This window comes from Octopus bimaculoides, chromosome 3 (assembly GCF_046866305.1).
Source record: "Octopus bimaculoides isolate indiv1 chromosome 3, ASM4686630v1, whole genome shotgun sequence".
In the NCBI taxonomy this organism is placed as follows: Eukaryota; Metazoa; Mollusca; class Cephalopoda; order Octopoda; family Octopodidae; genus Octopus; species Octopus bimaculoides.
The window spans coordinates 157,433,664-157,453,930 of NC_142930.1; the positions used below are offsets into that span (position 1 = coordinate 157,433,664).

At 36.2% G+C, this 20,267-nt stretch overlaps 1 protein-coding gene across 1 annotated transcript; it reads left to right on the forward strand.

Moving 5' to 3' along the window:
* Nucleotides 1–6,019: 6,019 nt before the first annotated feature.
* LOC106873295 (uncharacterized) lies at nt 6,020–6,580 on the forward strand. The gene has a single exon (XM_014920604.2). The coding sequence runs from the start codon at nt 6,020–6,022 to the stop codon at nt 6,578–6,580; it is 561 nt and encodes a 186-aa protein (XP_014776090.2).
* Nucleotides 6,581–20,267: the final 13,687 nt, after the last annotated feature.

Here is a 20,267-nt window from a genome sequence, read left to right on the forward strand (position 1 = left end):
TCAATAATAACATCGAGCTCGTCCGTGGACAGGAGACTTGCGTATTAGTTAACAATTCATACAAATCATCTGAATGGGTCTATTTTGAGAACTAGTTTTGCATCTCCGCATGTATAGCTGCACTACAGTGCCGAGCCTAGAGCAGCAATCCTTGGTACGCTTACCAGAGCTTTGTAGAGCGGATTGTTAGAGTGTAAAAGTGGTACATTGTTACGAGTAGAGAATGTCACATTTTCAGATGAACTTTGGAAGTAACCATTCACAAATCATGTTATATTCATGTTTATTCATATCTTGACGTTTTTGTCACAGTTTTGTCTCACATCTGTGACCTTGTCGCTGAAATAATTTTGATACTCTGGTATTGTATCAGTCAGGAGGGAATCGCTAAGCAGATCGCAGATGTATGACAACAAATTTGACACCTCAGGAAATGAACGCAAATTAATACAAGAGATTTGTGTATTCCTAAATGAATACACGAATATTTCACGATAAGAATGCGCTCGCTACCCTCTCTTTGTCTCACACTTTGTCTCTGTCTGTGAGTCTGTTAGTCTGTCTGTTCATCTGTCTCTCTGTCTCACTCTCTCTCCCTCTTCATTTATCTCTCTCTCTCTCTGTATTATTGTATTCACTACTGCTACTAAAAACCACTTCTATACATGTTGAAAAAGTGTAAACAGCACTTTCATAGAATACGAAAACCTACAAAAAGTTCTTGCCCTCCTGGGTATTTTAAGATATTTTCACGTATTATAATTAACAATTTCAAATTTAGAAAATCCTTCTTCAACTATTGTAATTTTATCAATAATTCTTTGCCAAAAAATATTTAAATATATACGCTTGTGTGACTTTAAGTATGTGTGTGTGTATATATAGTTGCATATTTGTATACACACACACGCACACACACACACGTACGCACGCACGCATACACATATATATATTTATTTATTTATTCGTATCGGTGCATGTATTGATGCATGGTATATGCGTATGGATATGTGTCTGTATTTGCGTAAGCTTGCTCCGCGACAACATGGTTCTGGTTTCAGTCCCAGTGCGTGGCACCTTGGGCAAGTGCCTTCTGTTATAGCTTCGAACCGAGCAAAACTTTGTGAGCAGATTAGGTAGAAGGAAACTGAAGGAAGACCACTGTGCGCGACTGAGTGGTAAGAAGCTACCTTCCCAACCATATGGATCTCTGTCCAGTCCCACTGCGTGACACTTACGGAAAGTGTCTTCTACTATAACCTTGGGCCAACCAAAGCCTTGTGAGTGGACGGAAACTGAGAGAAGCCCGTCGTATATATATATATATATATATATATATAAATGCTGAGACCCCCTTCGGTCATGACTGACCATGGGATTGCACCTAGAAAGTTACCCTCCCTGACACAAGTCCGGGCAAGGTTGTTTATGGAAGACCAGCAGTCGCCCATGCACACCGGCCTCCCCTCTCCATGCCAGCAGTGTTATCCAAGGGAAAGGCAAAGGGACCGATACAGCTTGGCACCTGTGACGTCGCAACTCATTTCTACAGCTGAGTGAACTGGAGCAACGTGAAATAAAGTGTCTTGCTCAAGAACACAACACGCAGCCCGGTCCAGGATTCGAACTCACAACGCCAAGATAGATAGATAGATAGATAGATAGATAGATGTTTGAACATATGTATTTAGTTATGTATGTATATTCTATGTTCTGCTTGTTTGAGTGTCCCTTTGAACCGTGGTGACATCGGCGCAATTGATGTACAAATATTGTAAAAGCGTACACTGTTCCGGAGAAAGAGACCTTTTCCCATGGCAGTCATAGGTCCTACTCTAATAACCATAAGGTCAATGCAGGCTGATATTCTTAAACCCCTATAATTTAACATCTCCGGGAAAGACATGATCAAGGGAGAAAATTTCACTCGCTTCACATATGTTGCAATAACATGTCAATAATGCTTCTATTGGATTTTTGTCTTATATGTTATTTGTCTGTTACTTTAATATTTCCATTGTTTAGAATTCTTCAATGTTTGTAAGTATATTTCGAAACGAATGAAAAATTGATATCGTTGGCTTGATTGGTACTCTGCTAATCTATATATTCTATTTATGTTTTTTTTACTCGTTTTGTATAAATTCTAGAGTTTCTCCTACAATCACGAGTGTGTCCATTCGACGTATTCTTGCTGACATTACATGTCAAGTTTACTCTCTGGTAAAAAAATAGTTTATTTAGTTTTTCATTGTTCATGTTGCTGACAACAGAACACGATATATCAATCAATATGCCTATTTTTCTATATCCTTTAATGAATATGCCATATCGGTTTTTGACTTGTCATCCGCAGTGAAAGCTTTTGATGTCACTCATTATGGCAACTCCGTTTTACCATTAGCATTTTAGTCTCTTCTGTTCTATTTCATACAAAGTGACACACAGATAAACACGCACACACACACACACTCACATTTATATATGTGTGTGTATGTGTGTATGTGCGTATGTGGGCGCAGGTATGTGTATGCGTAAAATATCTTTGGGTAGTCTAGTTTGACAACTGATTATGTCTCGCTATCCTCCTTGTCAATGGCTTCTCTCATGTATATCTCTATAAATTTGTGTATGTATGTATGTGCGTCAGCGTGTGCGTCAGCGTGTGCGTACACACATAATATACATGCCAGTGAATGTATGGATGTATTTTTTGCTTCAGACTTTGTTTTGTATTCTATATGAACAGCGTCCTTTTAGAATAATTTTGCTTTACATTTTCTTCCTCATATTATTGTTATTATGTCATAGGAAATAAGAAATAAATACACCTTCATGCAAAATAGAAAAGAAAATAGTTCCATCATGGTTTTTGCTATGACTTTGATTGAATAACCTTGGCTGAGTTCTGTCTGTTGTAGGAATGGTGTTTTATGTATTATATATGCCGGCAGCACTGTATAATACGTGATCGGTACGTAATAACTCAAGTTTATATATGTTATGCCATACATGTATCTCTGACGCTGCATATACATTTTATATATTTTTAGCTTCGACGTCCATGGAATTAATTGTTTCTCTTTTTTTCTTTCGTAAGCTATCTTCTGAACGCATCCTGCTTCTTCTGCTACTTGTATAAATTCTCCATATCTTTGTCTTATATATTATATTTTGCTCCGTATTGATCGACTCTTATCAGGACACAGTAATTTGAATGGTGGTCCTTTGATAACGATATCAGAAGCGATCCTTTATATAAATGCGTGATGTAAATAGATTTAGTGTAGCGTGTGGAAGTTATCTTTCGAAGAAACATTCACTATACATTATATATTTATGTGACAATTTCTTATCAGTAACATATTTTTCTGATACACATTTATGATATAGATTTAAATATTCATACAGCTATGCATGTACCTGAAATTCGACATGGTGTTATCTGTGCACACAACAGCTCGATGAAGCCTCTACAAAGTTAATTGACATGTTAGAGATAGCAGCGAAATCTTGTCAAATCTATCCATTCTTAAATAACAAACGACACATTAAATAATGTAAATTTGGATGCTATGCTCATAAAAGTACGGGAGGGTCGCGGTTGATTTAATTATAGGTCTGCTCAATCAAGGATGGCCTTACCCTAAATAAGAACACGAATAAGATCGCGCTGGAAGATTTTACTGCAGTTTATGCGTTAGAATCTACAGAATATACCTTATAACATAAGAACAGAACTGGTTTGAGAAGGATCAATATTAATTTATATTGTCTACAACAATCCTCATTTACTTTCAGCCTAAAACTAAGTGTTAATTCAACGCTCGTTCAGTTAACAAAGTGTTGAAATCTTCCTGCCTCAGGTTATCTAAATGAAATTAGATACAAATGGATAGATGAGTTGTTGGTAGAAATCTAACATAGGAGAGAATTTACGATCTGCTAAGTAGTTTTAGTACCAAATCGCTTCATGTCAGAACTGTCTTTGACATTGATCAACTCGGAAAGGAAATGGGTATTACGAGGTTTCAGTCGCCCTAACAACATTGCATTATAAATGCAAACGTCAGAAAGTGTTAAGGAATATAAATGAAGAAAACGCCGTTTTATGAATAGCTTTACATGGTAATGTTGGGGGTCGATAAGCGTATTTTATTAAACAGCCAAACATTGCCTCCCACTGATTGTGCAAAAGCATTAGCTTCTTAGCAGGAAATTAATTTATAATGACCATTATTCTGCTCACATGCTACTCAACGTGATTACTCTATTACATGCATTAACAAAATCTCTTTGTGACTATAAAAACTGTTCGTTTCAATTTGGTTTAATCCATTCGCTGATATTTGATGAAATATTCAGCATAAAACTTTAGTTCTGCCAAATACTTACAGCATGGTACTACGAATATTACATCCGTGATCGGCTTTAATGTCTTTGATTTCTAATTCTTCATTTCCACTAAGTTGCATGTTTCGATACTGATCAAAATGTTCCATAGAACGTATTTTGTGATTATTACACACCACGTTTACGAAAACCGAACGTAAGTCATTACAATTACTCATATAATGTAATATATAATGTAAGTTTTCCTGACAAGTGAATCACGAATACATGGAGATCGTTTTTCCCAATTAAATTCGACCTAAATTTTATATATGTGAAAATATATGACAATAGTCGAGCATACCAAAGCTGCTGGCTCCTATCTCAGAACAAATTTATGTGTCTTATGAGAATAATTTTTGTCAATGGAACACACTATGTACCACATAATTATACACACACACAGGCATAAGTACTTACTCAAATATATATATACATATATTTATATATGGAAAGAAACAATATGAAAAAACACAGATTCGTTTTGTTTTACAAGACTAAAGAATATATTAGGAACATAATAACAAACATATTAAACAATATTGTATAAAATAAGATTTTTTTTCTTCCAACATAATAACCGGTTTCACTATCCCTTTTCAAATTTTGAGTTTTGGATAAAATTCTGAATTAGGCATTTCGTTTGCTTGAGGAGGCGTGGTAATTGGTAACCAAGGTATTTTTCAGACCAGGGAAAACGGGGCACAGATTCGAACACACACAATACCAAACAGTGAACCCTCAGACACCCATACACAAAGCAATTCAAGACAACAACACCATACACACAACCCAAACTCCTACATTTGCACGGACAGTTCGTACCAACACAACCACAACCAACATTTTTTAGCCCCAGATCAGAGAAAACGGGACACAGGTTGGAACTTGATACACAAGAGAAGCCGAAGGTAATTAACTTGTCATATAAATCCCTATCAACCACAAAGATCGATATCCTATCTAAAGGGCTGAAATTCACTCCAACTCCACACAGAGCTAACCTAAATGAGGTCAAGGACAGTATTTCAGAATTTTGCAGGAAATTAAGGCTTACAGAAGCACTGGCCAATTATAATAGGCAAAAACAGAAGTGAATACATCCCCCACAAAGAAAGAAAGAAAAATCTCGACGAATTCTGCAACCACATCGAAAACTTCCCCTACCAAACCTTACACAAACAAAAAATCATTTCAAACTTCAGCACCATCCAAGGAAAAGAACTAACTGAACTACAATAACAATCAAAGAAGAGGATAAAGAGAGTGCGGTTGAAGTAATGGACACATTATACTACAAAAATCTAGTAGTATCCATACTAGAAAATGACGAACACTACCAAAAATTCAATGATTACACCCTACAAAAATAATGAAAAACCTCTTTTCACTAATCCAAACCCACGGAAAAGAGCTAACAAAAAAGAAATAGACTGCTTAACAAGCTTTAAATGTAAGCCCAGCCTATTCTATGCTCTGCCGAAAATTCACAAAAGCCAAACTATAAACGAAGCCATCAAAAAATCACCAAAGGCATACATACATATGTACATCAGCACCAGGAGACATAAAATTACGGCCCATTATAGTTGGATCATCCTGTGAAACACATTGATTAAGTTGCCTCATGGACATCCTCCTGAAACCATTTCCAAAATACATCAAATGTTATATTAGATATGACTTACATACGTTAAATCACCTACCAGAGAAGGTCAAGGAAGAAACATTCATGGTTACATTTGATGTGATAAACCTATATACCAACATACCCCATAATTATGGAACAGAAGCAATCTGGTCCTGGCTGGACAAATATCCAGAAGAAATACCGGAACGGATCAACAAAGATTTCATAATCCAATCACTAAGATTCGTCCTTCAAAACAACCAGTTCATGTTCGACACCACTGTTTATCGGCAAAAATCTGGAATTGCCATGGGAACCAGGGCAGCCCCGACCATTGCCAACCTAACAATGGGCTATTTAGAAATAACAATATATCAGGAGTCATTTTCTAAATTTGGAAACCCTCTCTCCCAGTACATATCAGAAAATTGGAAAGGGTTTTTGGACGACTGCTTCATCCACTGGAATGACAACATAGATAAACTCCTGGAGTTCAAAACACTTCTTGATAGCATTAACACCAACATACAATTTACAATGGAACACAACCAAGAGTAACTCCCATTCCTGTATATATATATATATATATATATATATATATATATATATAAGCCGTTTTGTTGAGGCATGTCATGGTTGAAACTACTTTTGTGGTTATGGTAGTGGATGTTTCACCTCCTCAGCCCCAAGATCTCACGCAGAAACAGACCAAATGTACTTGGTGAAAAATCTTGTATAAAAGAGAAAAAAAATTATGATGTTATTAGTGGAAATTACTATTTATGGATGCTAATTATAATGATGCGAGGAAATTTTATTCATCGTCTGTTTGTTGTCTTTTGAGATAGAATAGCTATAACTTCAAAAGTCCGCCTCATGAGATAAAACAGCTATAACTAAAACGTCCGCCACATGGTCCTGGCAGAAACAATGCAAAAAGCGTTACACCGAAGGACGTGGAGGGAGTAGCGCAGGAACATCCACTCCGACACACGGAGGCAACGCTACCTGCAGAAAATACCAATTCTATTTCCTGGTAGTTATTTGACATCATTATTGGAATAACCATGAAATTTAATACTACACTTAAAGGATTAAAGAATTTTTTAAAAGGAAGATACTGCTATTATTCTCACCGACATTTTTTCAATATAACAGAATTTCCGTGTCTATTTATTCAATATTTCGAGTGAAGATTCAGTATTTATCTGATATCCAGAACATATGCAATTATACTATTTTTAAGGCTTTGCTATAAAAATGTTAAGGCATTTTACCGATCTCTCACAGACTACGGTTCAATGACTGGGGATATTTTGCATCACACAATCGATATAGTTGTATTTTTCCAATGGTTCTCAGCACACTGCTGCAGATTATAATAAAAGATGGAGAACAAGACTTTACTACGGTCATTGATCATCTTTAAAAGAGCCAGCCTAAAGTTTTGTTTGAAGTTATAATAGGTAATGTTTGATGTGAAATGATGCATTTTACTTTCAGTGGAAAATAAAACAAATTAAGTTATCACGTTACATTTAATTAGTAATAATGTTGCCCTATTCTAAAGAAAGTGCTAGCAAGATATTGTGCGTGTGGATGTTTGACTGAGATTCTGTTTGCCAGTGTCGATTTATGTGAGTGCGAATGAGTTTATGTGTGTCTGTGAGGGGGGGGAGATACAATGGGGGGGGGCCATCACTACACTGAGAGTGATACATAATTATTCTTCTACTCAATATGTACAAGTCTATCTATATATCTATCGATCTATCTATCTTAATGTCTCTCTCTCTCTCTCTCTATATATATATATATATATATATATATATATATATGTATGTATATATCGAGACAGACAGACAGAGATACATACATACATACATACATACATACATACATACATACATAGATGCATGCATACTTATATGTATACACATAAGTGTATGATTATATATATATATATACATATATATATATACACACGAATACACATATACATGTATATATACACAAATACACATAGACATGCATATATACACAAATACACATATACATGCATACCAACATATATATATATATACACATATATATATATATATATATATATATATATACACAAATACACATATACATGCATACAAACACATACATACATACATACATACATACATACATACATACATACATACATACATGTATACATACATACATACATACATGCATGCATGCATGCATACATACATACATGTATACATACATACATACATACATACATACACACGAATGTTCGTACATACATATATCGTACATTGGTTTGTAGTCTTTGCTATTAAGGATAGTTTCCTTTGTTTAAAAGCGACATGAGATCTATATTAAACAATTGTACTTAAAAGATAAAAGAGATACATTGAAATAACTCTTTATGAAATCTGAATACAACAATAAATATTTTTCATCTTCTTTAACAATGCAAATAGTTCTGAGAAGATCTCGACCGTTCTTAGAAAATGGTGGGTTGTGTTTACCATTAATTTACTCATATCAGTGAAACGTTATGATTAAATAACGATATTAGTTTAGTTATTGATTTTTAATGTTCCCTTTGATTCCGTTTCTACTGTCTTCCTTTCTGTAGCTATTGGTTCGCTCTCTCTCTCTCTCTCTCTCCCACAATAATTAATCACCCTCTAAAATGAAAATATCTGACTGTATACGGGACTCTGCGTGAGTGAGTGAGTGTGTCCGTGCGTATGTGTATATATCTGTCTGGGGGAAGATGTTTGTGTGTGTGTATGTTCGTGTGTGTGTGTGTGTGTGTGCGTGTGTGTGTGTGTGTGTGTGTGTGTGTGTGTGTGTGTGTGTGTGCAAAGACTGTTACATTCTCTGCAGCGGATTCGTTCAGCTTATGCTTAACACTCGTTAAACTTACTTTATATTTGTTCGTTTCTAAACTCCTAATGGCAACCTTAATTATATCTCGAAACGTCCATCTCTTACCAGTATGTTGACATACATACGCGCCTGGGTACAAACACGCGTGTATATATGCACACACACACACACACACATATATATATATATATATATATATATATATATATATATATATATATATATATATATGTATATATACATATATATATACATATATACATATATATATATATATATATATATATATATATATATATATATATATGTATGTATGTATATGTGTGTGCATATAGGCGAATGGATAGATGGGGGATGGGAATGGGGGAAAAGAAGAAGGGAGGGATAAATTTCACATAAATCAGCTGGTACACTTCGCCATTAGGTGTAAAACTCTCTCCTTGGATATCTGTCAAAAGTAGACCGCTCTGTTAGCAAAATGAAATTTTATTTCGATATTACAGATACAAAATAAGATGATTAATGCATATGTGATTGTGTGTGTGTGTGTGTGTGTGTGTGTGTGTGTGTGTGTGTGTGTGTGTGTGTGTGTGTGTGTGTCTGTGTGTGTGTGTGTGTGTGTGTGTATGTGTGTGTGTGTGTACGTGTGACTGTGTGTATGTGTGTGTGCTTGTGTAAATATAGTTTTGTGTGTCTAGTGAAATACACGTAAAAAGAAATCTGTATCCCTACAAACGTATTTGTCCATGTACACTTTTATTTATCAATATAAACTTGTAGGCTATGTATCTTAAACCCAATAAACGAAAAGATATATTCTATTTTTCGGGCAACGCGAAGAACCCTTCAAGCTCACAACTGAAAATCTATAAACAGTAATGAAATAAGCAAGCTATCATTTCAAACGATCAATCTCTCAATCAAGGGACGTTACTCGTATTTATTAAATTAGTAATATCCAAAGGAAGTCTTTCACAATGTACTGTTAAATCTACTGAGCCAGTTCGAACTGATATATAAATAAAATTAATTAGGGCACTAACAGTCTTTATTTATAGACATCAATCGGTTAACTACAAACGAGAATGCAAATTGTATTCAGACAGAATTTCAATCGCTAATTCTGAATGAACTTAGATACGGTGGAATACGTGTCGGAGCTAGTTATGCAGGAAAATAAGTTTTACTATTGATGTATATGATATTATGTCAGTTTTTACAGCAACAATTAACAATTTATATCAATACCCGAACCTACAAAATGTTATAAAATCAGATGACAAGAAACTTAATCTTAATATCTATATGAACTGGTGACATCTCTAAGGAAACAAATGTTTTACAGCATTCATATAAATGAACTATGCACGCTATGCTTTCAAACCGCTTTTAACTACTTTTAAAACAGCAGTACAGTTGTTGCCTGTAACCACTTATGTTCGACATAAATGTGTTAAATTTTTTTTAAACTACCGACGTCCTTCAGTTTGGTTAAAATTCATCTGCGCATTCAGGCACAGTAACAAGCAATTGTCATATTCTTTATGCTACGGATCCCGAAATGAGTTATCTCGTTTTTCATACACATCTGCGTACGAGAAATGGGCCTATCTGAAGATATAAATACTTTCACTGCAAAGCGTTACATCTCTATCAGCATCTAATACATTTATGGGCCGCCGAGTCTATTTGGGCTGACTTCCATGTTATACATACACAATACATTCATACACACGCACTGACACAAACACACACACATACAGACACACAGTCACATGAAATAGACTTTCCTTTTTTTTCCATTTTGCTTTTTATATCTTCGTATGGATTCCTCGCAGTTTGTTTGAAGATTAATTTTTTTAATCCACCATAAACATGTACTGTTTCCATTGATAGAACAGAGCACTGTCATTAGATCTTTATAGTCTTATCTTCTTGTTGAAGTGCTGCTGGCAGGTATTCCGATTAATCTTTTTACTAATCTACTTCAATAAAATTAGTATAGATATTCACACCAGAATCTGAATTTTCACCGTTTCATATCGTATCAGTTAGATTACGTATAATCAGCAAAATAGCGCTAGTTATTTTAATTAAAAGTCTACATCTTATGGGATCTGAAGTGCGGACACTCATATTTCAGTGAAAGACCACTATCCCGAAACGAAACGAAACTGAATCTATGGAGGAAAACCAATAGCAGAAAAATTTATCCTACAACTCTTTTTTTTTTGTTTTTTTTTTGCGTATGTATGCTTGAATCATAAAATAAAGGGCAGCTTCCATGACATTTGGATGACCCCTGCACTTGACTGAAGTGGGAAAGAAAAACACATGTCTCATAAGCTGTTGCAGTAATTAACAGCAGACCGAGATGAAACCGGCAAGCTGCCTCAATGCTTGAAAACAACTGAATTATTCTAAAAGTATCCAACTTCCGATGGTGATATTAAAACAAGTGGAGGACTAGTTCAACATGAGTTGATTCAACTTGATACCAGTGTCAATGTAGGTGTTGTTGCTATAAGAACGCGGAAACGGGAACAGCACATCTTGCCCGACTATCTAACCGTTCTGCCAATCTATCGTCTTGCTTTGGTACTATTTAGCCACCTGAAACTATATACGGCAAAGCTGACCTTCTCCGAATGGAATCCAAAACTCAGTTCAAACAAATAGCGTAAGGCATTCTATAGAAGATTCTAATGAATAATGAAAATCATTTTATTTCATATCTATTACTAATAACATTGAAAGACATATGATCCTTTCACAGCAGTGTTGCCCAAGTTACTTTAAATAATCACATTGCACAATAGTTAAACTATCTCAACATAATTCATGCAGAGAACACTAAAAGCTTAGCTAGAAAACAATGCTGCGAAAGAAAAAAAAAATCTTCAAGTACGTGAGACAACTACGGTTATATTTTGATATTATCCTGAATCCAAGAGCGAAGAAGATTCTTAACTGCACTTTCCTCAATACTGATCTTTGAACCATTAAATAAATGAGTAAAACTGTGCATTGTTTAGTGAAGAAGGTAAATAGAATGTTTTTTTTAATTCTGATCTCCATAGACTATTCGCCTTTATATAATATATAGAGAGAAAGAGATGGCATCTCATGTAGAAAGTCCTTAACTATGTCTAGTATGTGAGAAAATATTTCATTTATCCCTGCTGCACATCGATGTTAATTCTTAAAGCAACGCGCTCTAAAGTGTATAAAGCAATTGTTTACAGTGCATTGAAGGCTGAAAATACACAGAGTTGCTAGAGTGTCGGTAGAATGCCCGGTATCGTATCTGGTGGTCTGCAGTCTGGGTTCAAATCATGCAGGGGCTTACTATGCCTTTCATCATTTCGTGGCGAGCAAATATGAAATAGTTAAATACTGGTCTCTCTCCCTCTCTCTCTCTTTGATTAGATTTCGCAAGAAGCTCAGAAATTACAGATGATCGACTAAAGTACCGAGCCGTGTGTGTGTGTGTGTGTGTGTGTGTGTGTGTGTGTGTGTGTGTGTGTTGGCACTCCGTCGCTTACGACGTCGAGGGTTCCAGTTGAACCGATCAACGGAACAGCCTGCTTGTGAAATTAACGTGCAAGTAACTGAGCACTCCACTGACACGTGTACCCTTAATGTAGTCCTCGGGGATATTCAGCATGACACAGTGTGACAAGGCTGACCCTTTGAATTACAGGGACAACAGAAACAGGAAGTAAGAGTGAGAGAAAGTTGTGGTGGAAGAGTACAGCCGGAGCCTCGTGGAGCTTTAGATGTTTTCGCTCAATAAACACTCACAACGCCCGGTCTGGGAATCGAAACCGCGATCCTATGACTGCGAGTCCGATGCCCTAACCACTGGGCCATTGCGCCTCCACTACCGAAACGCGCAGAGGTCATAAATAAACTCTCCGGTTTGTTGTGTGCCCACAGCTCAAGAGATTCGACCGTTTGCAGCTCGGCGAACATGACACTTACATAGTGAGATAATATATTAATTAATTTTTGGCGAAGTCGAAGAATCATTTAATCATTAAGAAACGCGGAGGATACAACCAACAAATTTTAATTAAAATGTCTTCTCTCGCTACATAAAATACATCTTCACCGACCTTAGCATTCAGTTCAATTGCAGAGCGTGTCCATGGGTAATTTTGTTCAGGCCGTCAGCTGTTCGCCTTCTTTAAAATAAGAAATCAATAATGAATTTAAAATTGCACTATTGTATCTTCTTTTTTTCCTTTCTACGCTAACGCTTCTTTGAAAATTGTTGACATCAGAATACGGTCTCATTGTTAATTACCATTAATATTCTTCTAATTTATCTCTCGATTGCTTCAATTACTATCATCCGAAAATCTCTACCGACAGCCCGACCAACTTCCGCCATTCATAACCGTCACTAGCATCGTCTCGGCATCACCACCTTCTTCAACATCATCACCATCATCATCATCATCATCATCTTCTTCTTCTTCTTCTTCTTCTTCTTCTTCTTCTTCTTCTTCTTCTTCTTCTTCTTCTTCTTCTTCACCATTTCCAACACCGTCAACTGAAATGTCATCACAACATTCACAAGGGAAAGGTTTCCAGCGTCGTGGAGTTGGTGGTGGTGGTGATGGTGGTAGTTGTTTTAGTGGCGCTGATAGTGATCATCATCATCATCATCATCGGCAGCAGCAGCAATAGCATCAATGACTATCGCCGTTGTCGTCGACATCACTATCATCATCATCATCTTCATCATCATCATCACCACCACCACAACAACAACAACGTTATTAATCACTAATTGGTACTGATGTCTTACTAATACAGGAAGACACGTTTATAAGAAGCTACGACTGACGGGGCTGATTAACTTATATAACTGGTAATTTGTTTAGCGATATTAGAAGAATGAAAAATAAAGTCGACCTATGATAGGATTTGAGCTGTTTGCCCCTGGTAAACATCAGCATTGTTAATAATATTCCTATCTACTATTGGCACATGACCTGAAATTTTGGAGGACGGAGATTGATGAATGCAAGTGCTCGACTGATAAGTTTTTCATCGAGCCTGAAAGGATGGAAAGTAAATTTGATTGGGCGGAATTTGAACTCTCAACAACGCATGAAATGCCGATAAGCAGTTTTCCCGGCGAGATAACTTTTCTGCTAGCTGGCCCCATCTATAATAATAATAATAATAATAATAATAATAATAATTATAATAATAATGATGATGATAATAATAATAATAATAATCTTTTCTACTAAAGTCACAAGGATGAAAGGCAAAGTCGAACACGGTGGAATTTGAACTCAGAACGTAGCGATGGGCGAAATACCGTAAAGAATTTCGTCCAGCATGAAAAGAATTCTGCCACAAGTTGTGGCAACATGATCAGGTATCGAAAGTGCTACATCGAAAATTGTGCGAAAAGTTGGGGTTAGACAGAGGCAACACGTGGTATGAACACAAACCGCAGAGACTGGAGGGGCAACAGACGAGCAAAATTCTCTGGGATTTCCCAATCCAAACAGATCAGATGCATAATAGACTGGACCTAGTGGTGGCGGATAAGATGCACCACATGTGCCTTATAGTTGATGTTGCATGACCCTTTGACCCACGAATAGTCAAGAAGGCAGGCGAACATATACATAAATACAACCTTCTTAAGTACGAAATAGCCCGGCTATAGAATATGAAGTTTAAGATAGTGCCAATTAATGTAGGTCCTTTAGAAGGCATCAAGCGGAATATCAAATAAACTGGGACAGAGTTACCAGTAGAACTGTTACAAAAGGTTTTCTCCCTTGGAACGGCTACAATAATCAGGTAAGTAATAGATAGCTGAAAAGAACGGATAGCATGGTACCGTGGGCTGCAGGTAGCAAGACCACTTCGCATGCAAAACCCCAGAAGTTCCAACAAGTTCTGTGCTAAAAAGAAATAATAATAATAATAATAATAATAATAATAATAATAATAATAATAATAATAATAATAATAATATTAAAAAATGTTTTGTCTTGGTATAAAAAGATGGGCTACATCAAATATTCTGCTTAATACCACAGATTTGCTTGTCAGTTGTTTGACCTCAACCAGTTGAGCATATCCCTTGATTGCTGACGATATGTGCATCTCTGATCATGAGCAGAAGTAGTTGGGGAGCATCATAGCCATGTGATGAGAGGAATTCTTTGGGGATTGAATAATTCGCCTTTGGAAACATGGGTGTTTTGCTCAACATCCTTAAACAAGCCTTGTTGAGGAACGTTTGAGTGGGACGGGCTACTCGACCTGAAGAAAATTTTGATTAGACCCCATCTGCAAGGTCATGCGCTGTTAATCTTGATATGAGGTAACCATGTCACGCACAAATGGTTGTGATGCACGTGCCTGGTGTACCCTTATCAGATAGGTAGTCATATATTTTACCCCAGTGTCACTTTCATGGCATGCACTGCTTTCTAACTCAAGAAGAAGAAGAAGAAGAAGAAGAAGAAGAAGAAGAAGAAGAAGAAGAAGAAGAAGAAGAAGAAGAAGAAGAAGAAGAAGAAGAAGAAGAAGAAGAAGAAGAAGAAGAAGAAGAAGAAGAATGATAATAATAATAATAATAATAATAATAATAATAATAATAATAATAATAATAATTTTTAAAAGCACAAAGGATTGTGCTGAAAAGTACGAATGTCTACTAAGCATTTTGCCCGGCGTGCTAACGATTCTACCAGATCCCCGCCATGATTTTTAACAAATATATATTTGCTTGGGCAAGCACGAGATAAGCTACTTACTTTGTTGAAATTACCAGCGTTTCAGGAGTTAACGACGATCGATCTGGAAAATAAAAAAGAACGAGACACTTCTGAAATATGTCCCTCTTAGAAATTGTTTCTAAATTCCGTACAACACATGGGGAACTTTACAGGATTCCAGCATTGATTCCAAATATCATCTTTATCAGGTTATCGTCTGCGTCTGATATCATCAGTATCAGACAGACACAGTATTATCCACAGTTTCCAATTCATCATCAACAACTTCGACCTCTTAGTCTTTCTCATAAACTCCCTCATCATCATCATCATCATCGTCATCATCATAATCATCATCATCATCATCATCATTATCATCATCATTATCATCATCATCATCATCATCGTCATCGTCCTTTTCATCATTACTGTCTTCAGCTGCACTAACCCAAACACAGTCTTTGCCACAATTAATATTAGTAATATCGGTTTATTCTTACACTTTTATATATTTCTTTCATTAAGCTTATTGTTATCTCATCTTGGTTGTTCGTATTTTTCGATTACTTTTAGTTTTAGTTGCTTTTGTTTGTTTGTTTGTTTTTTTTGTTTGTTTTTTTTATTTCTCAATTATATTTAGTGTTTGATATTATATTTTATTAACAGTTAGTTTATTTACAATTATCTCTCGCACATTTCTCCACCATCCATCTATCCTCGCCTCACAAATCGTCTGCATCAGTGTAAATACATTATTCTGATCGAGCCATTTCCGTCTTCTATGAGAAAATTTTAATCATCATTGCTAGGAGTGTATGTGCAAGTTTTTGCCTGTGTTTGTATGGTTGCGTATGCTTTTGTTTTGTTTTGTTTACAAAGGAAACGATTTTTTTTCCTATTTTTAATTCAATGAATGGTCAACATCACCATTATCGTCATCCGCTTCCACCCTCCTAACTGATCGTCGTCATCATTAGCGTCTTTTAGCACCATTTTATTTGCCTCGTTCTTTTTTTAAATTCTATTACTGCTGCAACGATTTTTGTTATTTAAAACTCTGAAAAGCAAACACTGTGTCCATACCCTTTCGCAGGTCCTTCTAGGCTGCGGGTCGGAGGTGTAATTCGTGATTCAAGAACAGTTAATATTCAGAGAAAACTTTTGATGGTTGTAGACAACAAAAATACGAGAAGGCTTTTAATGGTTTTCAGAAATCGTTTGGTTTACAGAAATGCTTTTTAATGAAAGGAGTTTTATTGAAACTCAACGTAAGAATAGGAAAAATAGAAGTACTGGCTGTTTACAAGTGATTTTAAAATAAGAGAAATGCAAGTAGAAAATAGTGATGAAGACACGGCAGAGTGTTAGAGATGTAACGCGTGCTTATAAGACAGCGTAATAAAACCAAGTAAAACATAGATAGATGGATAGATAGACAGACAGACAGACAGACAGACAGACAGACAGATAGATAGATAGATAGATAGATAGATAGATAGATAGATAGATAGATAGATAGATATAAATAGATAGATAGATAGATAGATAGATAGATAGATAGATAGATAGATAGATAGATAGATACATACATACATAGAACTGGGGAACGCAATTTTTAAATATATTTTGTCGCTGATTCTAAATATTCCAGCAGATTTTCTCTATCAGCTCTAGTTATCGAGATATGTTATATCCCTAACTGTTATTTATACAACCGATGAGAACAGCGAATAGTGAAACAAGCGTTCATTTACTCAGACGTCTCGCGAAAGCAGCGTCCCAGAAACGTCCTCTGGTGAGCTGCACAGAACAATCACGTTGAATGGTCCTGTAATAATCTGCCAAAATATGTATTTCCCAGCGTTCCTGGTATCTTTCTTTCATACTTCTTAAACCTTGGTGAAATCATTCATTCTGTTCATCTGGGAAATGATCCAACTGACTGCGATAGTAATACACTTCCATCCTCAAATTACTTCCAATGTGACAGAAATAAGGGGGCATGTTTACCACTAATTCAGAGTTGTTATCTTCTTTATGGCTCCGAAGAGTGAACGAAACCTTGAATGGGCCTCACAATTGTTCATTGAATCTTGTAAATATGAGTCTTTCACGAGGTCCCTGATTTGTAGCCCGTTAGAATACGTACCTTCGGCTCCTCTATGCTCAGCACTGATAATTTTCCGCAAATATAGTCAAAGCGGTCCCCTTCGTTTTTCAAAGCCTTCACAAACGGTTATATTAAACTTAGTTTGATGTACAGTGGCGGTAAAATGATCTTATCTCTGGCATATTCATGTTTTCTCTTAGAGGCCATTGTTTTCTCACACAGTGCTCATGCTTAGATCTACAATCCTAGAGACAGATACATCAGAGACACTTTGTGTATCTAAACTGCTGAGCCAAAATAAAATTCACCATCTTAAGATATTCACAGATTAGCCATTGGTGTTGGTGATATATCTTTTGTAAATACAGAGCGATTGTTTTCTGCTGTCCAGTTATCTTTGTTCAGTGACCAATTGGGACTGATCCATATGTTATGCTATTGTGGAGAGGGACACGTTTTAAACTCCGATTAGAACTACCTATGAATAAGCAGCATTTGTTTGTTCCTTCCCGAGCTATGCCTGGATCATAAGGACCGGTTTCTCGGTTTCATTGGCTTATAGGTTCCCCCACCTGGACGGGACGCCGGTCTGCCGCAGGCGAGCTGCAAGAGGAAAGAGTGAGAGAAAATTGTGTGGCCAAAGAGTCAGCAGACGCTCGCCATTACCTTCTGCCGGAACTGCGTGGAGCTTAGGTGTTTCGCTCATAAGCACACACATCACCCGGTCTGAGATTCGAACACGCGATCTCTCGATCGCGAGTTCGCTACTCTAACCATTATGGCATGTGCCTCCACAACCGCCATTTACTTCGCACATATTTTAACATATCCACTTTCATTAGCAAGCTTTAATATCGTTGCAAAACTCGATCTGAATTTCTTTCCAGATGAAGGGCAGTAAATCTATTTCTTTATTTCGGTAATATGGGATGTAGGTACACTTATTGATGCGAGCGTTGTCAAAAACCACAGATGCTAAAGACAAATAGTCATATTCTTATCCAGCGGCGTGGATATACATAGAAACGGATTTAAAAACTGAGGCACCAAAAACGGTTCTTAAATTTGTTCCCCAGTGTAGACATGTATGTGTTTCAATGTATGCGTATACGCGCACACACACGTATACACACACACATACACACATACACAACCACACACACAGACACACACACACATATACATGTGTGTCTTTGTCTGTATGCATGCGTGTATGTCTGTGCATCTGTGTGTCTATGTATGTATGTAAACAAGTTTTTATATCTGCACACATGCATCTGCTCACATACACACGTTCAAATACATGTGTATGTATGCGTACTCTTCCATAAGCGATAACATAAGTAAAATGTACAATATTAATTAATATAACCCCAAAAATAACAGGTATTCCGTAATTACATTGATTAACTCAGTTATCTATTTTAGCTGGAGCGTCTCATTGTTTTTATTATTTCAGTTATATCTAATTAGATAACAATTCACTGTTTTCAGAAATTGCAGAAATGTTATTTAAGACACCTGCAACTAAATGTTCTCTTCTTTGTCGGTGTTATACTTCATATTAAATGCTGAGGTCGATGGTCTCCAATAAGCATTTGCTTGTCGAGATAAAGCAAATATGAATTACTGTGCTATCAAAAATGACAAATTTTGTTGTTGATTGGCTGTTGTAAGGGCTTAACCCTGAGAGCCCGTAACACCAGTTTACCGGTGTATAGCTTATTTTTCTATGCCGTAGCACCGCTGGAGTGCCAGGTATATGGTAAAATAAGGTTCAGGAGATCAGGGCTCAAAGGGTTAACGAATGTTTTTTCTCCCTTTCAATATCCTATAATTTTCGTAAATGGAAACAAATTTGGTGTCTACGTTAATGTAGAACTTGTTGACCATATACATGCCTCTCTATTAATTATACTTCAAGTACGGGTGATAGTAAATCTGCTACATGACCCTCCAGTTTCCGAATTACATCAAAACATTTGGACCAAATTGAAAACAAAACATTGGTATTGTTTAACTTGAAATAATAGTGCTCCAATATCAACAAAACTATATTATCATTTTCAAATTATTTACAATTAATGTAATGAAACAGTGTAGTCGTTTAAGGTATCCAGGCACAGAAAACCCAAGTCTCTCAGCTCATGTATCATCTTGGCTACCCTAAACATTTGACCAAGGAGTCAGAAGATTTCAATTTACACACGTTCGAGTTAAGTGAGAGCTCTATTTCGCGGGTACGTTAGAGAAAATCTTTCAAATTTTCATCGTGGTCCTATTATATTCTGCACATATCATCACATTTCCATACTAAGGAGCTGCATATTTCGTGCTATTAACGATTTGTTATTCCTCTGGTAACAAATCGGCAAATTATGTGTATTTCTAAAGTAACAATCATTTGAAGTGGTATAAATTCATTAACAGTTTCAAAGTCTATAACATATAGGCCCCGGAGAAACAAGGGCACTTGATAATA

Coding starts and splice junctions, on each gene's coding strand:
- LOC106873295 (XM_014920604.2), top strand. CDS start 6,020: ATGGACATCCTCCTGAAACCATTTCCAAAATACATCAAATGTTATATT.